Source organism: Mchenga conophoros, linkage group LG4 (genome assembly GCF_057382185.1).
Source record: "Mchenga conophoros isolate Kocher_MC1m ecotype Shallow Benthic linkage group LG4, M_conophoros_male_GT1.1, whole genome shotgun sequence".
Classification (NCBI taxonomy): Eukaryota; Metazoa; Chordata; class Actinopteri; order Cichliformes; family Cichlidae; genus Mchenga; species Mchenga conophoros.
In genome coordinates this window covers 21748352-21770618 of record NC_140529.1, presented here as the reverse complement: position 1 = coordinate 21770618, position 22267 = coordinate 21748352, and the positions used below count along the sequence as shown (strand labels likewise).

At 39.2% G+C, this 22267-nt stretch overlaps 3 protein-coding genes across 3 annotated transcripts; 1 reads left to right on the top strand and 2 right to left on the bottom strand.

Annotated features, from left to right (window-relative positions):
• Positions 1 to 4849: 4849 nt before the first annotated feature.
• On the bottom strand, positions 4850 to 6521 carry LOC146576001 (myeloid-associated differentiation marker homolog). The gene has a single exon (XM_085270964.1). It carries the CDS (start codon positions 6347 to 6349, stop codon positions 5486 to 5488), a length of 864 nt encoding a protein of 287 aa, XP_085127090.1. The 5' UTR covers positions 6350 to 6521; the 3' UTR covers positions 4850 to 5485.
• A 520-nt stretch (positions 6522 to 7041) lies between these two features.
• LOC146576000 (myeloid-associated differentiation marker-like) lies at positions 7042 to 10142 on the bottom strand. Its single transcript, XM_085272615.1, has 2 exons — positions 9496 to 10142; positions 7042 to 9088 (listed from the first exon to the last, which is right to left on the bottom strand). The coding sequence occupies exons 1-2, from the start codon at positions 9760 to 9762 to the stop codon at positions 8528 to 8530; spliced, it is 828 nt and encodes a 275-aa protein (XP_085128741.1). The 5' UTR covers positions 9763 to 10142; the 3' UTR covers positions 7042 to 8527.
• A 5373-nt stretch (positions 10143 to 15515) lies between these two features.
• LOC146575999 (lipopolysaccharide-induced tumor necrosis factor-alpha factor homolog) lies at positions 15516 to 22267 on the top strand. The gene is made up of 5 exons (XM_085270963.1): positions 15516 to 15924; positions 19000 to 19240; positions 19459 to 19500; positions 20562 to 20706; positions 20820 to 22267. The coding sequence occupies exons 2-5, from the start codon at positions 19021 to 19023 to the stop codon at positions 20923 to 20925; spliced, it is 513 nt and encodes a 170-aa protein (XP_085127089.1). The 5' UTR covers positions 15516 to 15924; positions 19000 to 19020; the 3' UTR covers positions 20926 to 22267.

Sequence of the window (22267 nt, the reverse complement as noted above, 5' to 3'; positions counted from 1 at the left end):
TAGCAGTGCTTAATATTCCTTCTAACAAAAGCCCCTTTATACTTTACCCTGAAGGGCAAATTAGAGGAGTTAATTAGGAAAGACTGAAAGGCTAGATTGTATTATCAAAATAAGCCAGTTTGACAATGATAATTATAACTTGTCGGGACACTAGTTTTGGATGCAACAACCAATTTCTAAAACGAGACATGTCACTAAGCATTTAGGCATCGTTTGGCTTTTACTGGAGAGACAGTGTCAGCCTGCATTCATCTTTCCCCCTGGAGAATTGAAGGATCTACACAAAAAGGAAGCAGCTCAGAATAACCTCTGCAGAGAGGTGTGTATGTAAGAGAGAAATATTAAATGAATGAATAAGCCATGGCTAAACTGAACTGACTCAAGTTGTTTAACAAAATACACGAGTCTGTGTTCCCCGACATTTTAAAGACCTGCACAGAAGTGTCTCCAAATCTGCTTTAAAAAGAAGTAAATGACTTGCATTTGGTTTTTCTTTTATATAGAGATTGTTTTTTGTACACTTTAGTTGTGGTATTTGATTTACAGTCACCTGCCTTTAATTTGATGTACACATTAATTTGTTGTTTATCAAAAATATCTAATCAGCCAATCACATGGCAGCAAATCGGTACATTTAGAAATGCAGATGTGGTCAAGAAAGCCTTTCAAACTGAGCATCAGAATGGGGAAGAAAGGTGATTTAAGTGACTTTGAGTTTGATGTCCTGGGACTTTCTACACAACCATCTCTTGAGTTTGCTGAGAAGTCTGAAAAAGAGGAAATATCCAATGAGCTGCATTTCACTGCGCAAAAAGGCCAAATTGATGCCAGAAGTCAAAGCAGAATGGGCAAACTGCTCTGAGCTCATAGGAAGGCAACAATAAGTTAAAAATCTAGTTGTATGCAGACGAGCAACTGTGAAGCATATAGGCTACAGCAGCAGAAGACCACACAAGGTGCCACACCTCGAAGGTAAGGGGTTTCATGTTGGTACAACCAACATGAGCCATCCCATGTTGCACCTATAATTCAGGTTGTTGTTGTTGGTGTAGTATAGAGGATATTAGCGCACTCTGGGCCATTTAGTACCAGTTGCAGATGGTTTAAATGCCACAAGTACCTGAGTATTATTGCTGATCATGTTGATCAGCATTCCAAGCCCTTTTGGGATGTGGTGGAACAGGTGATTTTTTATTATGCATGTACAGCTGACAAATCTGCAACACCTATGTGATCCTGTCATGCTGGTATGGCAGCTTGTTGAATATGACATGTGTTGTAAAGGTACAAGCTGAAAGCACAACTAATAAAGCAGCAGGTGGGTGTAGTTATTATTCTCATGTTTCAGTCTTATTAAAGCTCTATGTTTTTGTGATTTCAAAAGTGCTGCAGAAATAGTATTTCTTTTATATTTGGTGATAATTATTAAGGAGGTAAACAATGATGTCTGAATTTAACTGTATAAATGAAGCAGCTTTGAAAGCAAGTTAAAGGGAACAATTGAGGTTGCGCCCGTGGAAAGGTTTTGCTTTTCAGTGTTTGATGAATGTACTGCAGGTTGGTATGAAAGGAAAGGAGCATGTGTCCCCTCTAACAAAACCCTTTAAAAAGCAGAGTCAGTTGACGTTAAGATGAGTAATTCCCAACAATAAAATTCAGTCATACTATCCACATGTTATCATTAGCAAACGTTCAGGCTGACTTTCTGCTTTGACTCTGGGGTGGTCTGCACGTTCATCCCTTTCCTCTCCAGGACAGGAAGCCTCTCATCTGCTGCTCTGATGGTCTTTCCTTTCTCTTTCCTGTCAGATGCACCTACCTCTGGCGCTTCTTACCTCTTTTTTCAAGGACCTCTTTTGAAACACAGATTACCGTGTTTTTTTTCACATCTAGTTGGGAACATAATTCAATAAATCACATAACAATTCGGTCTAGAAAGTTCAGCATGGGGACAAATGAATTTCTGTGCTATTTTCTGAACAACACTGTGACGGCCGCATAGCAGTGATTGATCTGAATATTGCTCGGTGATGATGTGACGAAGAATATGCCTCACGCGAACACATACACACACACGGGTTTACACAAATTTGCCACAATCAAATCTACCAGCTGGGCCATGTTACTTGCACACGAATAACTGGGTTAGCATAATTTTATTGCTGACATGCTGACATAGAGTAGGCCTGGATTTTTTGCTTAAAATTAATGTACGGCCTAAACCCTGTGCGTAGATTAGTTTTCTCTGTGGCTGTACCAGTGCCTGTATTTATCACATACCATTTGGTTTGTGATGTGTGGTTCAGATTGTTCTGCCTTGTTAGTCCCAGAATGAAATATTCTTGCAATAGCATGCCCTACGAGATTAGCTGGACATACAGATCACCAGTTGCATTAAACATACATGCTGTGTTAACTCACACTGCTGACTTTCAGCCTTCTTTCACAGCCAGAATCCCTGATTTTGAACAGTCACATGCACGCTGACGGACGATCAGTCGACCTCTATCTCAAGCTGAATATACTCATCAAGCCTCCAGATGTTTTTTTTCAATCTGACTTTTTTAAACGTGTCTCCTCAGTGCTGATAAACAGAGAACATTTCTTGTGTTGTGTAGTTGGATTTTGGCTGTGCATGTGGTAAAATGACTGCATTTTGAATCTGCAGCTGCAGTCTCTTTGGACACATGAGACAAAAAAAATGAAGAAAGGAAAAAAAAAAACCTGCATGAAGATACAGCAACTGCTTTTTTTAAGCATCAAATATGTGCCTTGAGTAGTCTTCAGTTCAATATTTTGGCCATAAATTTAAATATAATTTAATTCAGCTTCCATTCAGTTCACTTCGGTTGTATTTATTCATTTAGTTCTAATTCACAAAACACTGACTTTATAATGTAAGGTAAAGATCTTACAATATTAGGTCAAGGAGAAGTTTATTAGGAGAACTCAAATCCCTTAGCAGCTGCATTTGGTGAAACTAGAGAAGAAGAAGTCAAAGGAGCTTGCAAAGAAAAGCGTCTGGACTTCTTTAAGTTGCTTGAAGACGTTTCGCCTCTCATCCGAGAAGCTTCTTCAGTTCTAAGGTCAAATGGTGGAGAGTCCCAGATATAAACCTAGTGGGAGTGTCCCCCCACAGAGGGACAAAAGGACCCCCTGATGATCCTCTAATCGCCTGAGCCACACCCAGTTTCCCACCTTGGCTCAGGCGATTAGAGGATCATCAGGGGGTCCTATTTTTTATGTGTTCACTGTGCACTCTGCGCACTATAAGGCTTCTTAAACTGAAACTGTTTGTTTCATTTTTCAAAATAATAATTCAGCTTAAGATTGTGTTAAACTCTTTTGCATTATGTTTTCTATGGTAGTTTTGTACTTTAATAATTGAACAGTTGCTTTATGTTATCAACAATTCTTTGTTCTCTTCCGTATTACTTTAGTATTCCAACTAAAAGTTAGAACTAGTTAATGATTACCACTAACTCTGCTGGTATTTAATGAGCAAACACACAGGGAGAAAGCGTTGGTTGATTTAACCACACTAAACGTAACACCTCTTTACATAGATGCTTTGAATAGTAAATACAGTCACAAAATACATTTTACTGCAACTCCTTTTAATAAGGAAGGCACATTTTGGATGTATTGTACAGTGTACTTTTTCATACCTCTTTTCCCCCCTGAAGTGGAAGAAACTCGTGAACTGTTGATCGTGAGTTGTCCATTCGGTAATCTAAATCAAAGCACACCTTACAGAATCCAATTTACTGTCACGTCTGGCATATATAGACGATTTACTTAAATGTGGTCTTTCCTTCTGACAGACTGACATGAGAAGAAAAGCTAAATTTCCATGCTTCACTTACTCTATTTGACCCAAGCTCACTCACACAGATTGGTATACCGGGCAGCACAATACTTTTGGGATTACATGTAAGATCTGGATGAAGCTGTTTTAAAAGAATTAACTGAGGTCCTACTTTTTGCTTCCTAGCTTTCCAGGCCTGCCCAGCACATCTCTAAAGAAGAAAGAAAGGGGGGAAAAAAGAAAGAAAACACCTTCCAACAAATCCAACTTCATTTTCTTTTTTGGCTTTCCCACGTATCCCACCAAGGTCTGGAAATTTCTTGCCGTCTCACTGCTGTCTCTGCTTCATCTCCGCCTTTAGAAAAAAAAGAAATGTCCCTGTATTTCTCTCATTTCTTCCAGCCCCATCTCAGTGATAGGTCTGTTTGCCTTTCAGTGTTTATATTTTCCTGTTTGTGTTGCACACTAAGGATTTTGGTTTTATTATATATTTATCTGCAACACTGGCTTGACATTTAGGGAACAAAATGTGGTCTTTATTATATAATTCAGGTGACCACACCCGAATAGCAGAAAGTCTGGGAACATGGAAACAGTTGTTATTAACTGGATCTAAAAGATGAACATACATGTCAATGTCACGCATTGGTTTGTAGATTACTATTGTTGAAACTAGGACACGTTCATTTTTAGGTAGTTCAGCACAAACAAAATAATACTAGACTTTTGCTTTCACTTTTCAATGCAGGATACTTGGTTCTACATGAAGGTAGCAATATCGACCTTCACCTTCGAAGGAGATACCATTATCTAAATGTCGATCTGACTGTACTGGCATTTATATTGGCCATTAAACGAAAATTAAAAAGTAACCAAGGGACTGGAGAAGCACTCATGCAGCACGAGTCTTCATGCCGAGAACTTTGACCAGCAGAGGGCATTCAGTAACTTTCTTGTTGGCAACAGGAAAGTTGCCACAAACACAACAACCAGCTGACTGGCCAGAATGTAAACAAGTATATAAACTACAAACAGCAAATGTGCAGTTATTGGCTGAAATCTGTTTACATTTATATCATCCAATGTTGGATATCAGACTTTTTAAATCAGCAGATATCGGTATCGGCCTAAACAAATAACATATCAGTCAGGCTTTACGCTAATACTCAAGAGTACATCAATAACATTTTGCTCTTGGCCTTCATTTTTTTTTTTGAAAAATAACCACCGTGTTTATTATACAGCGAAATGTCAACTGTCAAACTCTTCCTTTCATCAGAAAGTTGTGACACCGTCAAGTAAAAAGATGAATGTGAACACACCCACCTTTATTTGGCATATAATTTGACTACACGACGCAGCAGAGCTATAGATGACCTCAACATTATTACCTGTACTGTTCGATCACCTCAGGATCCAAAGTTCCCCTCAGATATTTGTTTTGTTTTTAGATCTTACGACAGTGATACCACAGATCTAATCATTAACTGAGTATGTTTTGGTACTTTACATTTCTTTTATGCAGTTATTTAAGACAGCACTTTAGATTATAATAGACTATATTGGATTCGTTATTTGGTCAGCAGCTGTATAACACAAGTTTATAAAAAATTGAAACACTTTTATAACCTTGTTCTATTAAGAGTGATGCAAACACAGAGCATGTTTTGTTTCATATTAGTCTTCACGATTCATGATGCAGAACACAAGACGTATGGAGTACACAGTGTCCAGGGTGTAAACAATAAAGTTAAAGATTGTCATGAAGGTGACCACCACCAGCTTATCCCAGGGACAGAAGTGACCACAGTTAGGGGGTCTTTGTTTGTTCTTAGAGAAACTGTAGAGTGGCCAGATCACCATAGCTGTCGTGTACATCACTGCTGCCAAAATGTTATAGACAATCACCACCATGTCGAAGGAGATCGGCAAGTAGGAGGTCAGCTGTGCGAGGGTGAGCAGGATTATGATGATGGAAAAGATAAAACACAAGGAATACACAGCCACACACCACTGGATTCCTGAATTACCAGTGTACTGGCCTTGATCCAGGGATACAAAGATGAGACAGGCAATGAAGGTCTCCAGCATCTTCATTATCCCCGGCAGCGTGGAGAGGAACCCGCTGGTTTCCCCACGAGGATAAAGGCGTGTTAAGACCACCTCACCTGCATATGTGGCGGAACAAACCCAGGAGACCACGGAGGCACCGATAGCACGGTGGCAGGTTTTGCAAGTGAAAAAAGTGGGGTAGATGATGGAGACGATCAGGCACATGAGGCTCGCAAGCATTGCAAAAGCGGTAGTGAAGTCATCCCAGGCGAAAGGTACTTTGCTGTTGACGGTGGTGAACTCCAGGATGACAATCAGAAACGTGAAGAAGAAGCAGAAGCACCAAGTGAACATGCACCACGCCCAGTAGGAAGATGAATTAGCTCCTGCCGCTCCCGCCAGGCTAAAACACATGCAAGTGAGGATAGCTGCCATTATTCGCATGATCCCCACTGGCTGGGTAAGGGATCGGACATCTACATTCACCATGTCTGGACAGGATGAGTGTCTTTGACCTTAAAAAAAAAAAGTATTCTTTGGTTTTCCAAGTCAGTTTACTGTACTCAGTGTACAGCAAGCCTTTGACTTTGAAACCAGCTTAAATGATAGCAGCTAAAGATGTCCATGAAGGCAAAGACCAGAGCAGGTGTGTTCTTTGAAACAGAAACGCAAGTGGTGGTGCACATTCACTCAGAGCATCCTGGGCTTATCTGAGCTGTTTATGACCCCTGTTTCACGCCATTGATTGGATACTCATGAGCGTTATCATGTTAGCCTCGCAACCCACACTGGACTCTGGTCTTTGGCACAAACCCAGCTCAGTACAGCATAGTGATGGGGTGTAGGTCATATCCTAGAAATAAATGCGTTTTTTCCTGTAGTTTTGTTGACTTGATTTATTGCTTCTGTGTAGTTAAAAGAGAGCAATTTGGGACACTAAATTATGTTATTGAGCTTTTAAATTTCAGGCACTGAAGACACTGACCTGAGTTCCCTCCATGGTGCATCCGTGTGAGTGTTAGCATGAAAGCTACAAAAGGTGCTATAGAATGAAGAGCTTGTACGAATGTGTGTGAAAGGTTGGATAAATGAGGGTTAGAATAGATAATAAGTACTGTTATATAAGTACTATTCCATTTACACTAACACATTGGACATCATATGATTCATTTCCTTAAACATTCATGGAATATTTAAAATGTAAGAAAACCTTAAACAAACCACAAAACAAAGAAGCAGAGAAAAGTGTACATTTATAAGAATACATTTAAAAGAACACACAATCACTACGGTACTTTAACACACATTAAATCTGCAGATGCAGAATGTGGATGTGACCCATGTGGTCTCTTCCTCTCCAGTTCTTCCATTTTGTAGCTTTTTCCTTTTTTAAAAAACAAAAACAAAATCTCTCATTGCTCACAAAACTACATACTACTACATACAATCGCTTTTCATAGTTGTTCCCATTTTTGTATGCGGGTTGCTGTACATGATGGGTGAAAGGTTACGCTTCAACCATATATGCTAGTGGTTATCAGTTTTATTACTTATACTCTGATAAGCAAACTGGGCTAACCTTGAGCAACTGCTTTTATGGTTCGAATGGTCTGTTAAAAGAAAACTAAAATGGAAAAGTACTTATCCTGTACTCTCCCTTTAAGTAATAGATTTACTAAGGGAAATTTTTATTTTGTGACACTGAGTGAAGGTGTGCTTCATCTTTAAAAACTTTAAAATATTTATAAAAATAATGTTTTATTACTGTTTGGACAAAATCCAAATACAACCAGTTTAAACTGTGCATTTTTCACTGTTTACTGAAAGAATAACCAGAACCATTGTAGACTAATCAAACAGCAAAGTGGTTACTGATTATTGTTCCAACTGGCTTTAGAGCTTTGGATTGAATAAACAAACCTAAATAAACCTGTTCTGGCAGTAAACGTCCAGTAATTCTTTTCCTGTGTAAACACAAATGAGGAGCCGTTCGACAGCTCAGCTCATCATCAGCAGTTAAATCATTAGGACAAAACAAAGCAGCTTCTTTCTTTAACAGCTAAAGACTGCCTTTAAAAAAAAAACTACAACAAGAAAAAACTTTCTTAAGTCTGCTCTTTTTTGTTCTCTTTCACTTACTCCATGCCCATAATCGAAAAAAGGGAGTGGAGTTGTTAGCTCGAAACCCATAGCTGTGTGTATTGCAGGATATGCACACTTGGACACACCTTTGCAAACATTCTCAAAGGGGAGTTCATTATTTAACCCTGAAACCATGAAAGTGGTATTTATTTAAGATTTACTTATCATACTTTATTACCGAGGTGCTAAAACAACCATATGGGTATGTAGGCTTGTTCAATAACGTTCAGTAACCACAATGACTGGATTTTAATGTTCTTTATCAGGGTGAGATTTGTAAGAAACTACACTGAATGAGTTTCCTACTCGGTACTTTTACAGGCTCATGAACGTGAATAAAAAAAAAACGCTGAATCAACCACAGCTACGTTATGGCTTCAAAAAATGCAAAATCGTGTTAAAAAAAGCTACTCTAATTAATATGAAATCTGCAGTAAAAGAATGACATAAACCATCATAAAAATAACTATCATACAATCAATCAATCAATCAATGAAAGATAAGTTCAAGCTGACTTTTTGCAACCTATGTTCTGCTGACGAAGAAGACGAGCTTAAACGAGTAAACTGTATCCACAATGTAAGCAATGAGGTTCAAGCAGGTCATCACAGTAATGACTATGTAAAAATCATTGGTGCGTAAATTGTTCCTAAAGCTGTAAAATGGCCAAATGACCACAGCTGTGAAGTACATCAGCACTGCCAGCACATTGCACACCGTCAAGACTTTGTCGAAGGGCGCAGGGAAGAGAGACAGCAGGCGGCCGATGGTAAAAATGATGACGAGGAGGGCAAAAATGAAGCAGATGGAGTAGACGGCAACGCACCACTGGAGCCCCGGGAAGATAGAGTAAAAGGTGAAGTCCAAACAGATGAAGATGATGCAGGCCACAAAGGCCTCTAAAACCTTGAGGAGGCCTGGGACTGTGGAAAGGAATCCACTGATCTCACCAGGTTTGGCCCGAGTTAGCCCCACCTCACCGGCGTAGAGGATGAAGGCCAAGCAGGTCGTGACACTGGCACCAATACCTCTGCCGCAGCTAGAGCAGACGAAGAAATATGGATAGATAACAGCTGCTGTGAACATCTGTGTGAAAGAAAGGGTGGAATTTTTTTTTACTCAGAGTTGATTTTGACTGATTTCTTGTGTTTCACTCCGTTTAACTAGTTATAGATTATTGATAAAGCTGCAAAAAAATAAAGCTCTACCATGGGACTTTTAAACTCATCATTTAGGGTGTTGATATGTCTATCTCTAAAAACATAGTAATCTGCCTCTTATTTTTCATGAAGTAGTTTAATTGTACTTAAAGTAGTTTGAGCCGTATGAAACCTTTAAATTTAAGTTCAGCTTAAAACACTTTTATTTTCTTCAAGTCTCAGTGGCAGTGATCATGAAGAAAGCTGGCTAGTCCTTCATACAACCTGCAGCAATAGCTATAGCAAGAACAGACAAATGACATTAGAGTTTAAAAAATAAAAATCGACACATACCATCAGGGTAGCCAACATGGCAAATGCAGCAGTGAAGTCATCCCAGGAGATGGGCAGCTTTGTATTTAGAGTTGTCAGTTCCAGGAGGAGCACGAGGAAGGTGATGCAGAAGCAGAAACACCAGCTGAACATGCACCAGGCCCAGAAGGACACAGAAATGTGGCCCAGTGATGCCACCAGGCTGAAGGAGATGCAGGTTAAGACCACTGCCAGTATCCTTAAAATGCCCACCGGTGCTGTGAGTGTCTTGAAGTCCACCGTAACCATGCTGACTGTAAGCCGTTAGACAGATTACAGCTGGATCGATCGTTAATTTAGCACCTCTTCTATTTTTCTCACTTCAAAATTATTATTATGCTATGTAGAAGCTGTTTGGTTTCTGTCTCAGCAGAAATGCTGTCGAATGTAACTGAAGGTATGTGGAAACTGCGGCCGCTCCCTCGTTGCATCCCATCCAAAGCTGCAGAAATGTATGACATTCACATTTGCTTATCACTGTAGAGGGGTTGGTTTATTGACTAAGCTGTTAGGTATAACAGGAACAACACCTGCTGACACAGGACTCAGACTTCTCTATTCACCCTATTGCTCATCCATTACGAATTCTAAATTAGTGGCATGTTCAGGCCTTTACAACTTAAATCTGTTAATATGTTACAAGAAGCTGAGGAAATGGTCCTTAGCAACATGGTATATTGTTTTATCTACAGATGTAAAGTAGGATTATTTCAAAGAAATATGAATTAGTTGCTTTATATTGTGAAAAAAAACTTCTGTTTATCTGAATAATTTAAAAAAAGATCCGAGTTACTATACAAATTATTTAACATTTTAACGTGGACAGTACTTATAGCCTGTGGATGCAGTCAGTGTTCAGTAATGTTGTTCATCGGTTAGTGAAGTCCCAGCTTGAAGCCTCGAGTTTTGCATCGGCATCTAAGGGTTTGGAAACAGAATGTTATGAATGGTCTGTACCAAAATCAGGAACAGAGGGACAGCACACTACAGTACAAAAAACCCACCCCCCATAACACATGCAAGTCATTATCTAGCAACACTAAACAGGACCATAAGTCACTGAACAAACATCATGCTGCACCAGAAAAAGAACAGCAAGTAGAGACTGAGACCTCTTTCTACAATTGTAAGATAAATAACCCTTTAATGCCAAGTGCCCCTCCCCCCCACCCCCACCACCTTTTAAAGCAATAAATTGCATTAACTTCTGGATATAGCAAATATAATACAAGTTAAAACTCATATATGCAAATTAATATTTAATCTCCCAATTTAAAAAAAGTGGCTAGTCAAGAAAATGTTAATTAAAAGAAAAATAACTTCCTGTCAATTCAAGTTTTACAGGGTTAAAGTTTAGATTGTTTTAATAGGGTTTATGAAGTGAGCTTCAACACAGTCAAACTTATTTCTATTATAAACACAGTCTCCCCCTGTTGGCACTGAGAAAGAGCTTAAGCCAATTTCACATTAGCTTCATTTTTCAGAGCCAGAGAAAACATCCATCTTTATATACAGTCTATGGGTAAAACAGTGGAGACTTAAGTCTGTGAAGGTTCTCAGTCATCCAGGTCATCGTAGTCAGAGGAGCTTGCAAAGAAAAGCGTCTGGACTTCTTTAAGTTACTTGAAGACGTTTCACCTCTCATCCGAGAAGCTTCTTCAGTTCTAAGGTCAAATGGTGGAGAGTCCCAGATTTAAACCTTATGGGAGTTTCCCCCCACAGAGGGACAAAGGACCCCCTGATGATCCTCTACCTAATCACATGAGCCAAGGTGGGAAACTGGGTGTGGGTCCCAATCAGCCAGGGTTTCGGGTGAGCTCATTGTGAAACCTGGCCCCACCTTATCATGCGAATTCTTGAGGTCAGATGACCCAGGATGTGAGTGGGCGTTAAGACGTCTGGGGAGGGAACTCAAAACTGGATTATAGATGGCAGACAGTTGGTGTTGTAAACCACCGCCTCTGTTCAAAGATGGTCGCTCACAGTGGACGTAGATGGCTTAAGTGGAGACTTAACTAATCCTATAAAACCTTAATTATTTAACTGATAACAAAAACGTTAGAAGCTGATGTTGCTTATTTTGATCATTTTTGTGCTTTTGAATTCATTTGTGCTGCTTATGTAGCTCACAAGCAACTCAGTTTTCAGTAGAAATTAAGAGGATAAATAGAAACCCGGTGTGGATAATTAGATGCCTGTATTATCTGATCTCCAGATAGAGCACCTCTATAAAAGCAGAGATTTTGTTGCTAGTCTGGAGCAATGCCATATCACAGACTTCTCTGGACTAAATAGATATGAAAGGGTTTCCAGGAAAAAGCCTCTTCTCTCTAAAAACAACATGGCAGCTCAGATTAAGTCTGTAAAGTTTTAAATGAACAAACCATAAAGATACTGGTACAATGTCCTTTGGACAGATGTGACCAAAGTGGAGATGTATAGCCATGCACAGCGAAACATTTGGAAAAAGCAAACATAGCATATCAGCACTACAGCAGCTCCTCATACCAGCTGTTAGGCATGGTGGTGGAGCGGTCATGATTTTGGCTTGTTTTGTGGCTAAAGAACCTGGGCAGCTTGCATTCATTGAGTTGTGAGGTCATCTACCAACAGTTAAAACTTGCCCATAATGCAACAGGGCAATGATCACAAGCACAGCAGCAAATCTACAACAAAATGTCTGAAAAAGGAAAGAATCAAGGTTCTGCAATGGTCGAGTCAAAGACGAGACCTCAGCCTGACTGAAATGCTGCGGTGGGACCTTCAGAGAGCCGTGCCTGCAAAATTCAACAAAGTTGTAACGAAGAGAGGGGCAAAGTTCCTCCATGATGCGGGACACTAATTAGTCATACTGAAAGTGACTTAAATTTATTGCTGCTAAAGGTTGTTCTACAAGCTACTGGTTCATGGGGAGCTCAGGACTGCACAGAGTCCTGTGAAAAAACATGTTTTCACAGGATTGTAGATGAAAGATTTTATGGATCAACTTTTGTGTTGAAATAGTGCAGGATTGGCACAGAGCTATTATTTTAACTCTGCCTCATCCCTTAAATATTTGGGAAAGTGTTCTGAATACTACATAACCCCATCGATTTAGTTCTCACTCCCTTATAATAATCTATTACAACAACTATACTTTATAACTAAGGTTACAGAGTATTTCACTTTACATGGGACAGCACTATTTTATGATTTTACCCCCCACTGATCATCCTGAGACACTGCTCCAAATTTCCATTGGCTCTAGTTTACAAAAGTCAACACATACAACTCTCACAAGAAATGTGTGGCTGAGAGAGAGATCCCTACTGATGACAGAACAGAACAGAGGCTACAATAACAGCTAATCGTTTTATCAGATACTGGAGCACACATTTAAAACAAATATCACATAACAACATAATAACAAACTTTAGCTTTGATTTTTGCATTAAACAATCAGTGTGTAAACTGGTCCCTCACACGATTGATACTAAACTTATAACTTACAAACTTCATTTGTTTATTTTAATGCCAGATATGTGAAAAGATGACCTCTTACTCTTGTAATGCGCACCAGACAGAATCCTGGCCCCACAATAAGCATCTTAGAAATGGGAGAAATGCTGAATACAAAGTTTATTCCTCTAAAAATAGAGGAAATAGAGCAATAGAAAACTATTTGAAATAAAAATAATTATATAATAATATGGAATTGTGCTGATAAGAGAGACTTTCCAGGCATGGCCACTTAGGCCCCAACAGGAAAGATAACTTGACTTCTTTGTCTTTATCAGGTCACTTTTGCTTAAAATTGCATACGCAGTAGTACAAGCTACTATGAACGCTGATTAAACTGAGACCTGAACTTGGCCTACATCCTTAAACCTGCGGTTTTTCCAATGCACAGCCGGAGTACTTTAGCGACAGCAAAAAAAAGTGTCATTGTTTAAAAATGGATGTGGAAGCAACCCTGTGACTTGAGTGTATTTATCATTGTTCTCAATAAAAAAAAAATCCCCCCAAAACCAGAACTCTGAATCACAGAGTAACTGAGCTAAAGACGACATCTGCACAAAATGATACATACACACCCAAATACATTACTCCAAGTAAACGGTTTCTCATTCACAGTTAGCCTACCCAGACTGCAGGAAGTTTCAGTCTGAGATGACAGCTCACAGCATGACAATAGAACGAAAACCAATGAAAATGAAGGCCAAACATGTAGCAACAAGAATGATCGCTGGGTCAAGTTAGGTCGCAGCATTCCCACTATTCACCACTTATCATTGAAAAGCACCCAGGGGTACGGTCATAGGCCACAAAGTCCTCAAATGTTCTCAAAATGGAAAAAGACACAAATCACTGGGGATTTTGTTAAATGTTAGTTTCTAGAGATGTTGGAGGAAACAATATCAAGCTCTGTGAAACTGTGTCAGTGTGGCTTTTGAAAAATGTGCAGCTTAAACCAATCACTGCCAGCCATGTACCAAGCGCAGGCAAATAAACCCCAACACCCACCCAGTGTGTGTTTGTATTAGACGTGTGAGTGAGGGGAAGGAAGAGGAACCACAAGCTCATTTGTTCTTAGAACAGAAACAAACACTTATGCTTGCCGTCCATTGAGTCCCATGGTTGGGCCTGAGTTCTGAGATCACAAACGTGGACACAAATCTGTGCAAACGTTCCCTGGGAGTTGCCTCCTGCCCTGCTCTGCTGTTGATGGATGCTGTAATCCTAAATTAACCTTGGTGTCAAGAGTGTTTGTCTGAACATATACTTAAGTAAAGGAACACAACACTATTTTTCTAATTTTGTTTGACATATTTTCCATTTATGTTTTTTGTATGTATGAAAGTATTTGGACTGTAATTGATCTTACTTTGTTTAAAACTGGAGCAATTTCCATCTGTAGCTCAATTTGATGACTAAACCTTTCCAACACTGTTTTATGATCTGTACACTATAATATTTTAATAGAGCTCTTATCTGCTTTTTTACCTGGGGAGATAAGTTAGTATTGTGAAAATATGCACTGAATGAAGTAACATAGTGGTTTACACATTCACCTAAAAAGAAAAAGATCACTGATTTAACCCCAGGGTGAGACATAAATACCTTCTGGGTTGAATCTGATGAAGAAAAGAAAATCACATTTAGTGAACAGGTTCACTTTGCAAGATTTCCTGTGTGATTATGACAGACACTATGAATCAGTTGTTGCAACACCGGATGCTTGAGATACTCTTTGTGTGCTGGCGCACTCTCCAGTCTGAAGGATGCTTGAACTGCTCCCTAAGTTTAGAGGAAATAAAAAACAGTGTTGCAACACTGGAATTACGCTGACCTCTAGTGGTCGTAAATTGAAAGCAGACACTGGTCAGGCCGGCTGCACTCATACTCGGACACTGCAGTGTCTTCCAGAAGTGATGAGTAATGGTATTGTAACAGTCCCGTGAACCTCTCAGTGTCCTTTCCTGAATATCGCAAGCACGTAGCACCTGAGAGGAAAGTGGATATATAATAGAATAGCAGGCATTTATATAGCTGCTATTCTATTATTCAGTACAACATTATTTCTTGTATTGTAAATCTGGTTGAGCACATTTTTGTCAGCACATTCAAACTGTTTTGGAAGACTGAGAATGTCCTTACGAAATTCAGTTTTCTCATTGTGCTTCTAAAGAGCAAGGCTGGATGTGAAAGAAAATATGGCCACATAAGTTTTCATTTACTGAGTTCACTGAGGAAGTCAAAACCACAGGAAACCACAGATGTAGGCAAAAAAAAACAAGAATACAGAAACCAAAAGCTGTACCATGCATTGATTGGTTTACACTACCAAAGTCTAAGAAAATAACAAAACAAAAACGGTTCACATGAAAATAAATCTTGTTTCTTGATCTCCAGATGTTAAGTGAGATGATTCATGCTGTTATCGGACTCTATGCGTGCGTAGTTTTTTTAAACACGTAGGCAGGGATGTAGACACGGGCTAAAACTGATAAGATGAATTGTGGTAAACAAGGAACACTTTGTTCTCAGCAGCGGGACACACTCTCCCTGTCTTTTCATATTTGTGCTCACATATATCTTATGGCTGTGCTTTTTATGGGTTGTTTAAACAATAACTGAGCGAACAGGGAAATGCTTTTCTTCATTTCTTCTTCTTCTGACACACCCAGTTACATATGAGGGGAGGAGGGAGCGAACGGGGAAACAGAGAGTGAAGACTAACAGATCCACAGCTCAAAAGCCTTCCAAAGCTGACTGAGGAAATACGCTTCTTCTCCGTTGGTTTACAAGATTTTGTAGCAGTCGTGTCCATCGGTACTCTGTATGGACCTTCCTGTTGTGGTTTTACTGTGTTTCCCCTTCAGGCACTGACAGAGAGCTCCAGGAAAAAACTTTTTTTTGGTGAGATAAGAGGTAAGTTAATGTTGTTTTACGTTTGCTGTCAAATAAGGATGAGTTTCTTCCTGGTTCATAGTTAGACTGCCTGTTTTTTTATGTACTTTTGTAGAACAGAAATGGAAAAAAAGGTATTTCTTCTGTAGTTATGCTTCATAGCTTCATCAACACTAACGCTTATTCAGAAAGAACATTCAAACAAAACTGGATGAGGTGCACAGGGTGTGCTCAGGGGAATGACAGCGCCTCATTAGTTTAAGTGGTTTGTAGCTCTCTGTAATTGATTTAGGATGGATTTAGAGCAAGATACAGAAAGGCTTGGTTGGACTGACTGGGCCTCTTTCCTACCACACTGACCAGCCCACGGTACACAATGTAGGCTCTGTATTATAAAAAGAGACTAAGACCAGTAATCTGTAGTCAATGTACAACAGGACTCAAACTGAGTAAAGTGCATTCAAACCAGATTGCATCATGTCTCACAAACTAAGTAAATGTGTTACACAGTAGCATAGCTTCGTTATTGTTACTTTCCTGTTTGGTACTTCAGTTCATTTCAGCTCTGTGTAGATGTGGATTAAGATTTAATTTTTAAAATACAAAACACTGTCGAAGTTAAAACCACAAAAAACAACAACAACAACAAAAAACCCCCACACCAACTATATGAGCAACCCGTCTTAGTTGAGTTTTTTTCATAGTATTTTATATAAAATTGTAACATTCAGGAAGAACATTTTTGGAGCCACTTTACTTGAGCCCTTGAATAACACTTAGTAAATATTACTTTTTTATCATTAAGGTATTTGCTTATGTTGGAGAGAGTATTTCTTTGTTATTAGTACTTCAGATGACTGCGCTATATATACAGTGCTATGGAAAAGTATTTACCCACTTCCTGATTTCTTATTTTTGTGCATATTTGTCACATTTACATGTTTCAGATCATTAAACACATTTTAATATTAGACAGATATAACTTTTAAAGTAATGACTTTGTTTATAAAGGGAATAAAGTTCTTCAAAACTACCTGCGCCTGTATGAATAAAGCTGTCTGATGATGTGAAATAGGCTAAAACCCCTCAAAAAGCAACACATCGTGCCATGAAACAGTCATCTTTCAGTCTGGGTTACAAAGCAATTTCTAAGGCTTGAAGACTTTGGAACCATTTTCCACAAACGGAGAAAACTTGGAACAGTGGTGAACCTTCCCAGGAGTGGTTGAGTGCATTGAAGACTCATCCAGGAGGTCACAAAATAACCTAGCACAGCATCTAAAGAACTGCTGGCTTCACTCAGCTCAGTTAAAGTCAGAGTTCATGATTCAACAATAAGAAAGAGATAGGGTAAAAATGGCATCCATGGGAGAGTTCAAGGAGAAAACCTCTCCTGACCAAAAAGAACATGAAGTCTCGTCTCAGATTTGCCAAGAAACATGTTGATGATCCTCGAGACTTATGGGAAATATCATATTTCACACCAAGAGTCAAACTTGTTGGTGGTAGTGTGGTGGTGTGAGGCTGTTTTTCTGCATCAGAAGGACTTGCTGTAATTGATGGAAACACGAATTCTGCTCTCTACCAGAAAATCCTAAAGGAGAATTTCCAGTTCAGCTCATAGGCTGAAGCTCTAGACAATAAAGATTATTGCCCAGTCTAGTCAAAGTCCAGACTTTGTTGAGTTGAGATCCTTTGGTGTGGCCTAAACAGGCTATTCATTTTAGAAACCTTCCAATGAGGCTAAATTAAAACAATTGTGCTTAGAAGAGTGGGCCAAAATTTCTCCACAGTGCTGTAAAAGACTCAGTTCAGGTTATCTCAAATGCTTGATTGCAGTTCCTGCTGCCAAGGGCGGCACAACCATTTGTTAGGTTAATGGGGCAGTTACTTTTCATACAGAACCACAATTTTACTTAATCTTTTTTTCAGGAGTTACTATGATAAGTTTCAACTAGAGATGGATCCGATATTACGTATCGGTCCGATACTGACCTACATTACTGGATCGGATATCGGAGAGAAATAAAGAATGTAATCCGATCCTTTAAATATCAAAAAAGCACCTCACAAAACTTGCAACACTGGCGTGACTCAGCTCATAACCGTAGCACGTGGGAGCAGTGTGCTCACGTGATAGAGGCTGTGTGTATTTGTAGCCTCACTACCAAACCAGCATTTCATCTCCGAGGAAGTGATCCCAGAGAGAAGTAGAGCAAGTGTGTAAGTTCATCTCTGAATGTTTGTAAAGCATTCCCGCGTTAAGCTTAACAACGATATATGGAGCGACTGCCTCTTCTCTCTCCCTCCCCTTCCTGCTGCTACCTCACTCATGAAACTGATCAATGATCAGCTGATCGGCTTTTCTGTCGCAAGTTCGTCTCTCTTGCTTGTTTTTGGCCCACTTCGTGCCAGAAAGAGGAAACCAGCGGCTGAACAACAGCAGCACGTTTAACCTTGATAAGCTGTAGTTCGAATTTATTTAATATTACTTTCTACACCAGGATCCTTTTCTACGTAGCTGACGGCTGGTAACTGTGCAGGGGCGGATCTAGCATTATATTAAATATTAAATATTTATAATATAAACTGCAGAAAAACTACAACCCCCCCCCCCCCCCCCCGCCCCCAAAAGAGTGTGAATCTTGGATTTCTGTCTACGTATCTAAGCCACTGCAATTGTGTTGAGTTGAGTTGAATACTTGTGGTTACAGATTGGAGGGCCTCTTAACATATTTTTTGTGCTACACTGGGTAATGAGCTCAGTATCTGAGCAATAGTCAGATACTAACCTCATAAACCATTAGAAGGATATCAACCACTGGAAATATTTATGTGATGCTGTGGTTAGCTTTTAAAAAGCTTTAGCTCACACCAACATCTGCTAATGTTTCCTCTGAAACCATATAACTGGTTGTCACACACAAACCTTTGAATAAACAAATGCAATTAATATTTTGCCTCCTGTTTGCATTGGACAAAGCAAATTACAAGTTCCTCGTCACTCATTGAAAGTGACACAAATCTCAAATACTGTGTTGCAGTGCCAGAAAACTTAGATCAATACGTCTTAAGTTTTTATTTGTACTTATTCAGTTTCAGTTTACATTTCTGAAGATGGAAAAAGGATATCCACCACAGGAATCAGCTCCACCTTACCCTGGCCCACCCTTGGACTATGGACAAGGAATGCCTCAGCCAGGGACGTATCCTCAGCCAGGGACGTATCCTCAACCAGGGACGTATCCTCAACCAGGGACGTACCCTCAACCAGGGACATACCCTCAACCAGGGATGTACCCTCAGCCAGCACCTTCTCCTCCAGGATATCAGCCAGGTCTGTGTCTGCACTCACAAATTATTCCTGCTTTTTATACCAAAATATTCTAATAAACCTTTGTTGTTATGTGTTTGCTTAAATACACAAATGAAAGAGATTAAAGATTAAAGAGATAAATTATAGAGTGACAGTTCTCTTCAAACAGTATAGTAAAGTACTTATTTACGTATGTATATTCGTCCCTGTTGTGATGACTTGTGTACTTTGTTTAACAGGCGGTGTCTTTGCTCCTGCACCGGGTGCACCTGTCACAACAGGTGAGGCAACCTGATCCTGTAAAGTACACCTACGTGTCTTTGTATGATTTCTCAGAACTCTTGCATGCAAATATGCATCATGGGAAAATAAAAACATTAAAAGGTTAAAGTGTAACTTCTCACAGCTGTTAAAAAGCTGTTAAAAAAAATGAATGTGCATCTGCTCCAGCGTGTAAAGTGAACAGAGCTGCCTCTGTAGACACTGGCTGAAATTCTTGGTCTCATATCAAACTGATCTGAAGAATAGGCTTGTTTGTAGCCTCTCTACAGGGAAAAGCAATTGTTCAGAGTTCACCCCATGTGCAGTCACATCCTGAGTCCTGCCTTTTGAAATAGATGCATAAGAATTCACTCCAAAGCCACATTTGTGTGTTAAACACATGTAAAACATTAACTATGTCACAGTTGTACAGTTATATACTACTACTAATACCAGTAGTCTTCTACTTCTAGACTATATTACTGGTCTATGCTGTGCTGGACATCTGCTACTAGAAACCTTAGTGCTTGAATGGCTCATTACTTTAAAATACAAGACAACAGAAAGGCTTTGAAAAAAAAGCCCCTTTCCACCCACAACTTACTACTGCAACCACTACTGCTTGCTACTTGCACCCTCCAGTGGTGATGTCGAGTCTTAGCTGTTGATACAAGGCAAGGATGGGGAACACATTTCCACTGACTTAAGTAATGCAAGTGAAGGGTCACACACTTGACGAATGATTTGAAACCACACTGGGTTTGGTTATAGTTAAGTAATAGGAGCAGGCCAGCTGCAGGAAGTTGGCTTGAGATCAATCAACATAAGGTGGCTCCTTATGGAAGTTTTGAGGGTTGTTTGGTTTTCCTTTGCAGGAGAGTTCTGGTCATCAGCCTGCATCTTGCAAATGTCTGCTGCAAGATGCAACAGACATGAGATCCTCACTGCCAGTTTGATAGTCAGTTTAAAGCCAGTCTATGAAGCTCGACTGTGCTTTGAATTTTAAAATGGAAACAAAGGTTAATAGAAATAATAGGAATAAACACCTTTATTCTGTGTTTTACACATTTCTGTTCCTCAGTGACTAACATTGTAGTAACACCGAGGCTACAGGATGTTCCTGGACAAACTGTGTGTCCTCACTGCCACCAGGCAGTGATCACCAGGACACAACACACCCCGGGCCTGCTGACGTGGGCTATTTGTGGAGGCCTCGTCTTCTTTGGGTAAATACAACCATTTAGGTAGAGGATTTTCAAGCTAAAACTCTAAAAGAGCTGAGACACATATTTGATCTTAAGAAAACCTTAACATTACAAGTGCTTTTTTCCACCTACAGGTGCTTTCTTTGCTGCTGTATCCCATTCTGCGTTGATTCCTGTCAAGATGTGGAGCACCACTGTTCATCCTGTGGCAGAGTCATCTACGTTTATAAGCGAATGTGAATCTTTTGATGACTCTTACCCACTTGACTATGACAGAAATCAGTGGAAGATTTGTAAATCAAGAGATTCAAGCCAAACAACATACCAATAAATACTTTTATCAGGTGCATGTTGTAGTTATGAGTTTTTCTCCTTTGCTCAGATGTGAATCTGGGCGGTTGCTCATGCTGTAATTCTGTATTTAGACATGATATTATTTTGAGATAAATAAATATTGAGTTTATACACCAGATACATTTGTAACATTACAAATCCAAAAATTAAATCTGTAAATACTAATAGATTATATTTTTTTCATAAACTTCTTTGTGTGTTTTTATCATATAATTTTATGCCACTGATTGCACGATATTTTATATGTATCATCTTTATTGTTTGTTTTCTCTTAGTATACCTAGTTTTGTATTGCAATACTTCTAATGCGCTTTGAATTACTTAGACACCCAAACTCTTAAACTTATTTCCAAATTATTTCTGTGTAACCAGCAAAACTCGGACAATAAAGGAATATCCTTGGAATATTGTTTTGTGGTAATTAAATGCACAGATAAATGAGTGTGGTTAGGAGGCTAATTTCATCATTGATCTGATGTTGGAATCATCCTGAAAAAACAACATGATTTTGTTTTGTTTGACTGCGGTTTGACTGTGTGATTAAGTGTCTGTCTGACACATAACACACAAGATTAATGAATAAACAAACAGATTAACTAATTAACTGATTTTCAATTTTGCACTTTCGTTTGAAGGTATGTTAAATTTTTTAATTAACTTGTGAGAAAAGGGCTAGGGTTACAAAGCTAAGGAATTTTCATTTTGATTATTTGTTTTTTGTTGTTCTTCATGTAGTTCTTCAGCTTCTGACATATTTTTTTAAATGTTTATCCCCATGTCATCAACAAGCTTCTGGAATAATTCTGCTAATTTGACCAGAATTGGAGGAGTTCAGATAAACTTGTTCGTTTCTAAAAAGGTTGGCTTAGGTCGGGGCTTTGGGAAGAACATTCCAGAAGTTTAATGTCAGCCTTTTTTATCCATTTCAAAAACAATGTTGGCTTGTGTCTGGGATCAATGTCCTTGGAAGATCCAAGTTTCAACTGTTGATTTGAGGTGAAGTTGAGGTTGTCTTCCTTCTTTGTTAATCAATCTACTTTGTCTTCAATCTACAATGTATCACTACCACAGGCAGCAAAAAGCCTGAGCATGATGCTACCACCGCTGTGTTTGACAAACACTGTGGTAAACTTGTCCATGTGGGCAGCTGCAAATTTAAGTCGAGCTTGCAGTTATCAGTTTTTGTCTTGTTTTGTAAAGTCATTAAAGTAATTAATAACTTAAAAAA

Coding starts and splice junctions, on each gene's coding strand:
- LOC146576000 (XM_085272615.1), bottom strand. CDS start 9,762: ATGGTTACGGTGGACTTCAAGACACTCACAGCACCGGTGGGCATTTTA. Junction 9,089..9,495: donor CCATGTTGGCTACCCTGATG/GTATGTGTCGAT, acceptor TCTTTCACACAG/ATGTTCACAGCAGCTGTTAT.
- LOC146575999 (XM_085270963.1), top strand. CDS start 19,021: ATGGAAAAAGGATATCCACCACAGGAATCAGCTCCACCTTACCCTGGC. Junction 19,241..19,458: donor TCCTCCAGGATATCAGCCAG/GTCTGTGTCTGC, acceptor TTTGTTTAACAG/GCGGTGTCTTTGCTCCTGCA. Junction 19,501..20,561: donor GGGTGCACCTGTCACAACAG/GTGAGGCAACCT, acceptor TCTGTTCCTCAG/TGACTAACATTGTAGTAACA.
- LOC146576001 (XM_085270964.1), bottom strand. CDS start 6,349: ATGGTGAATGTAGATGTCCGATCCCTTACCCAGCCAGTGGGGATCATG.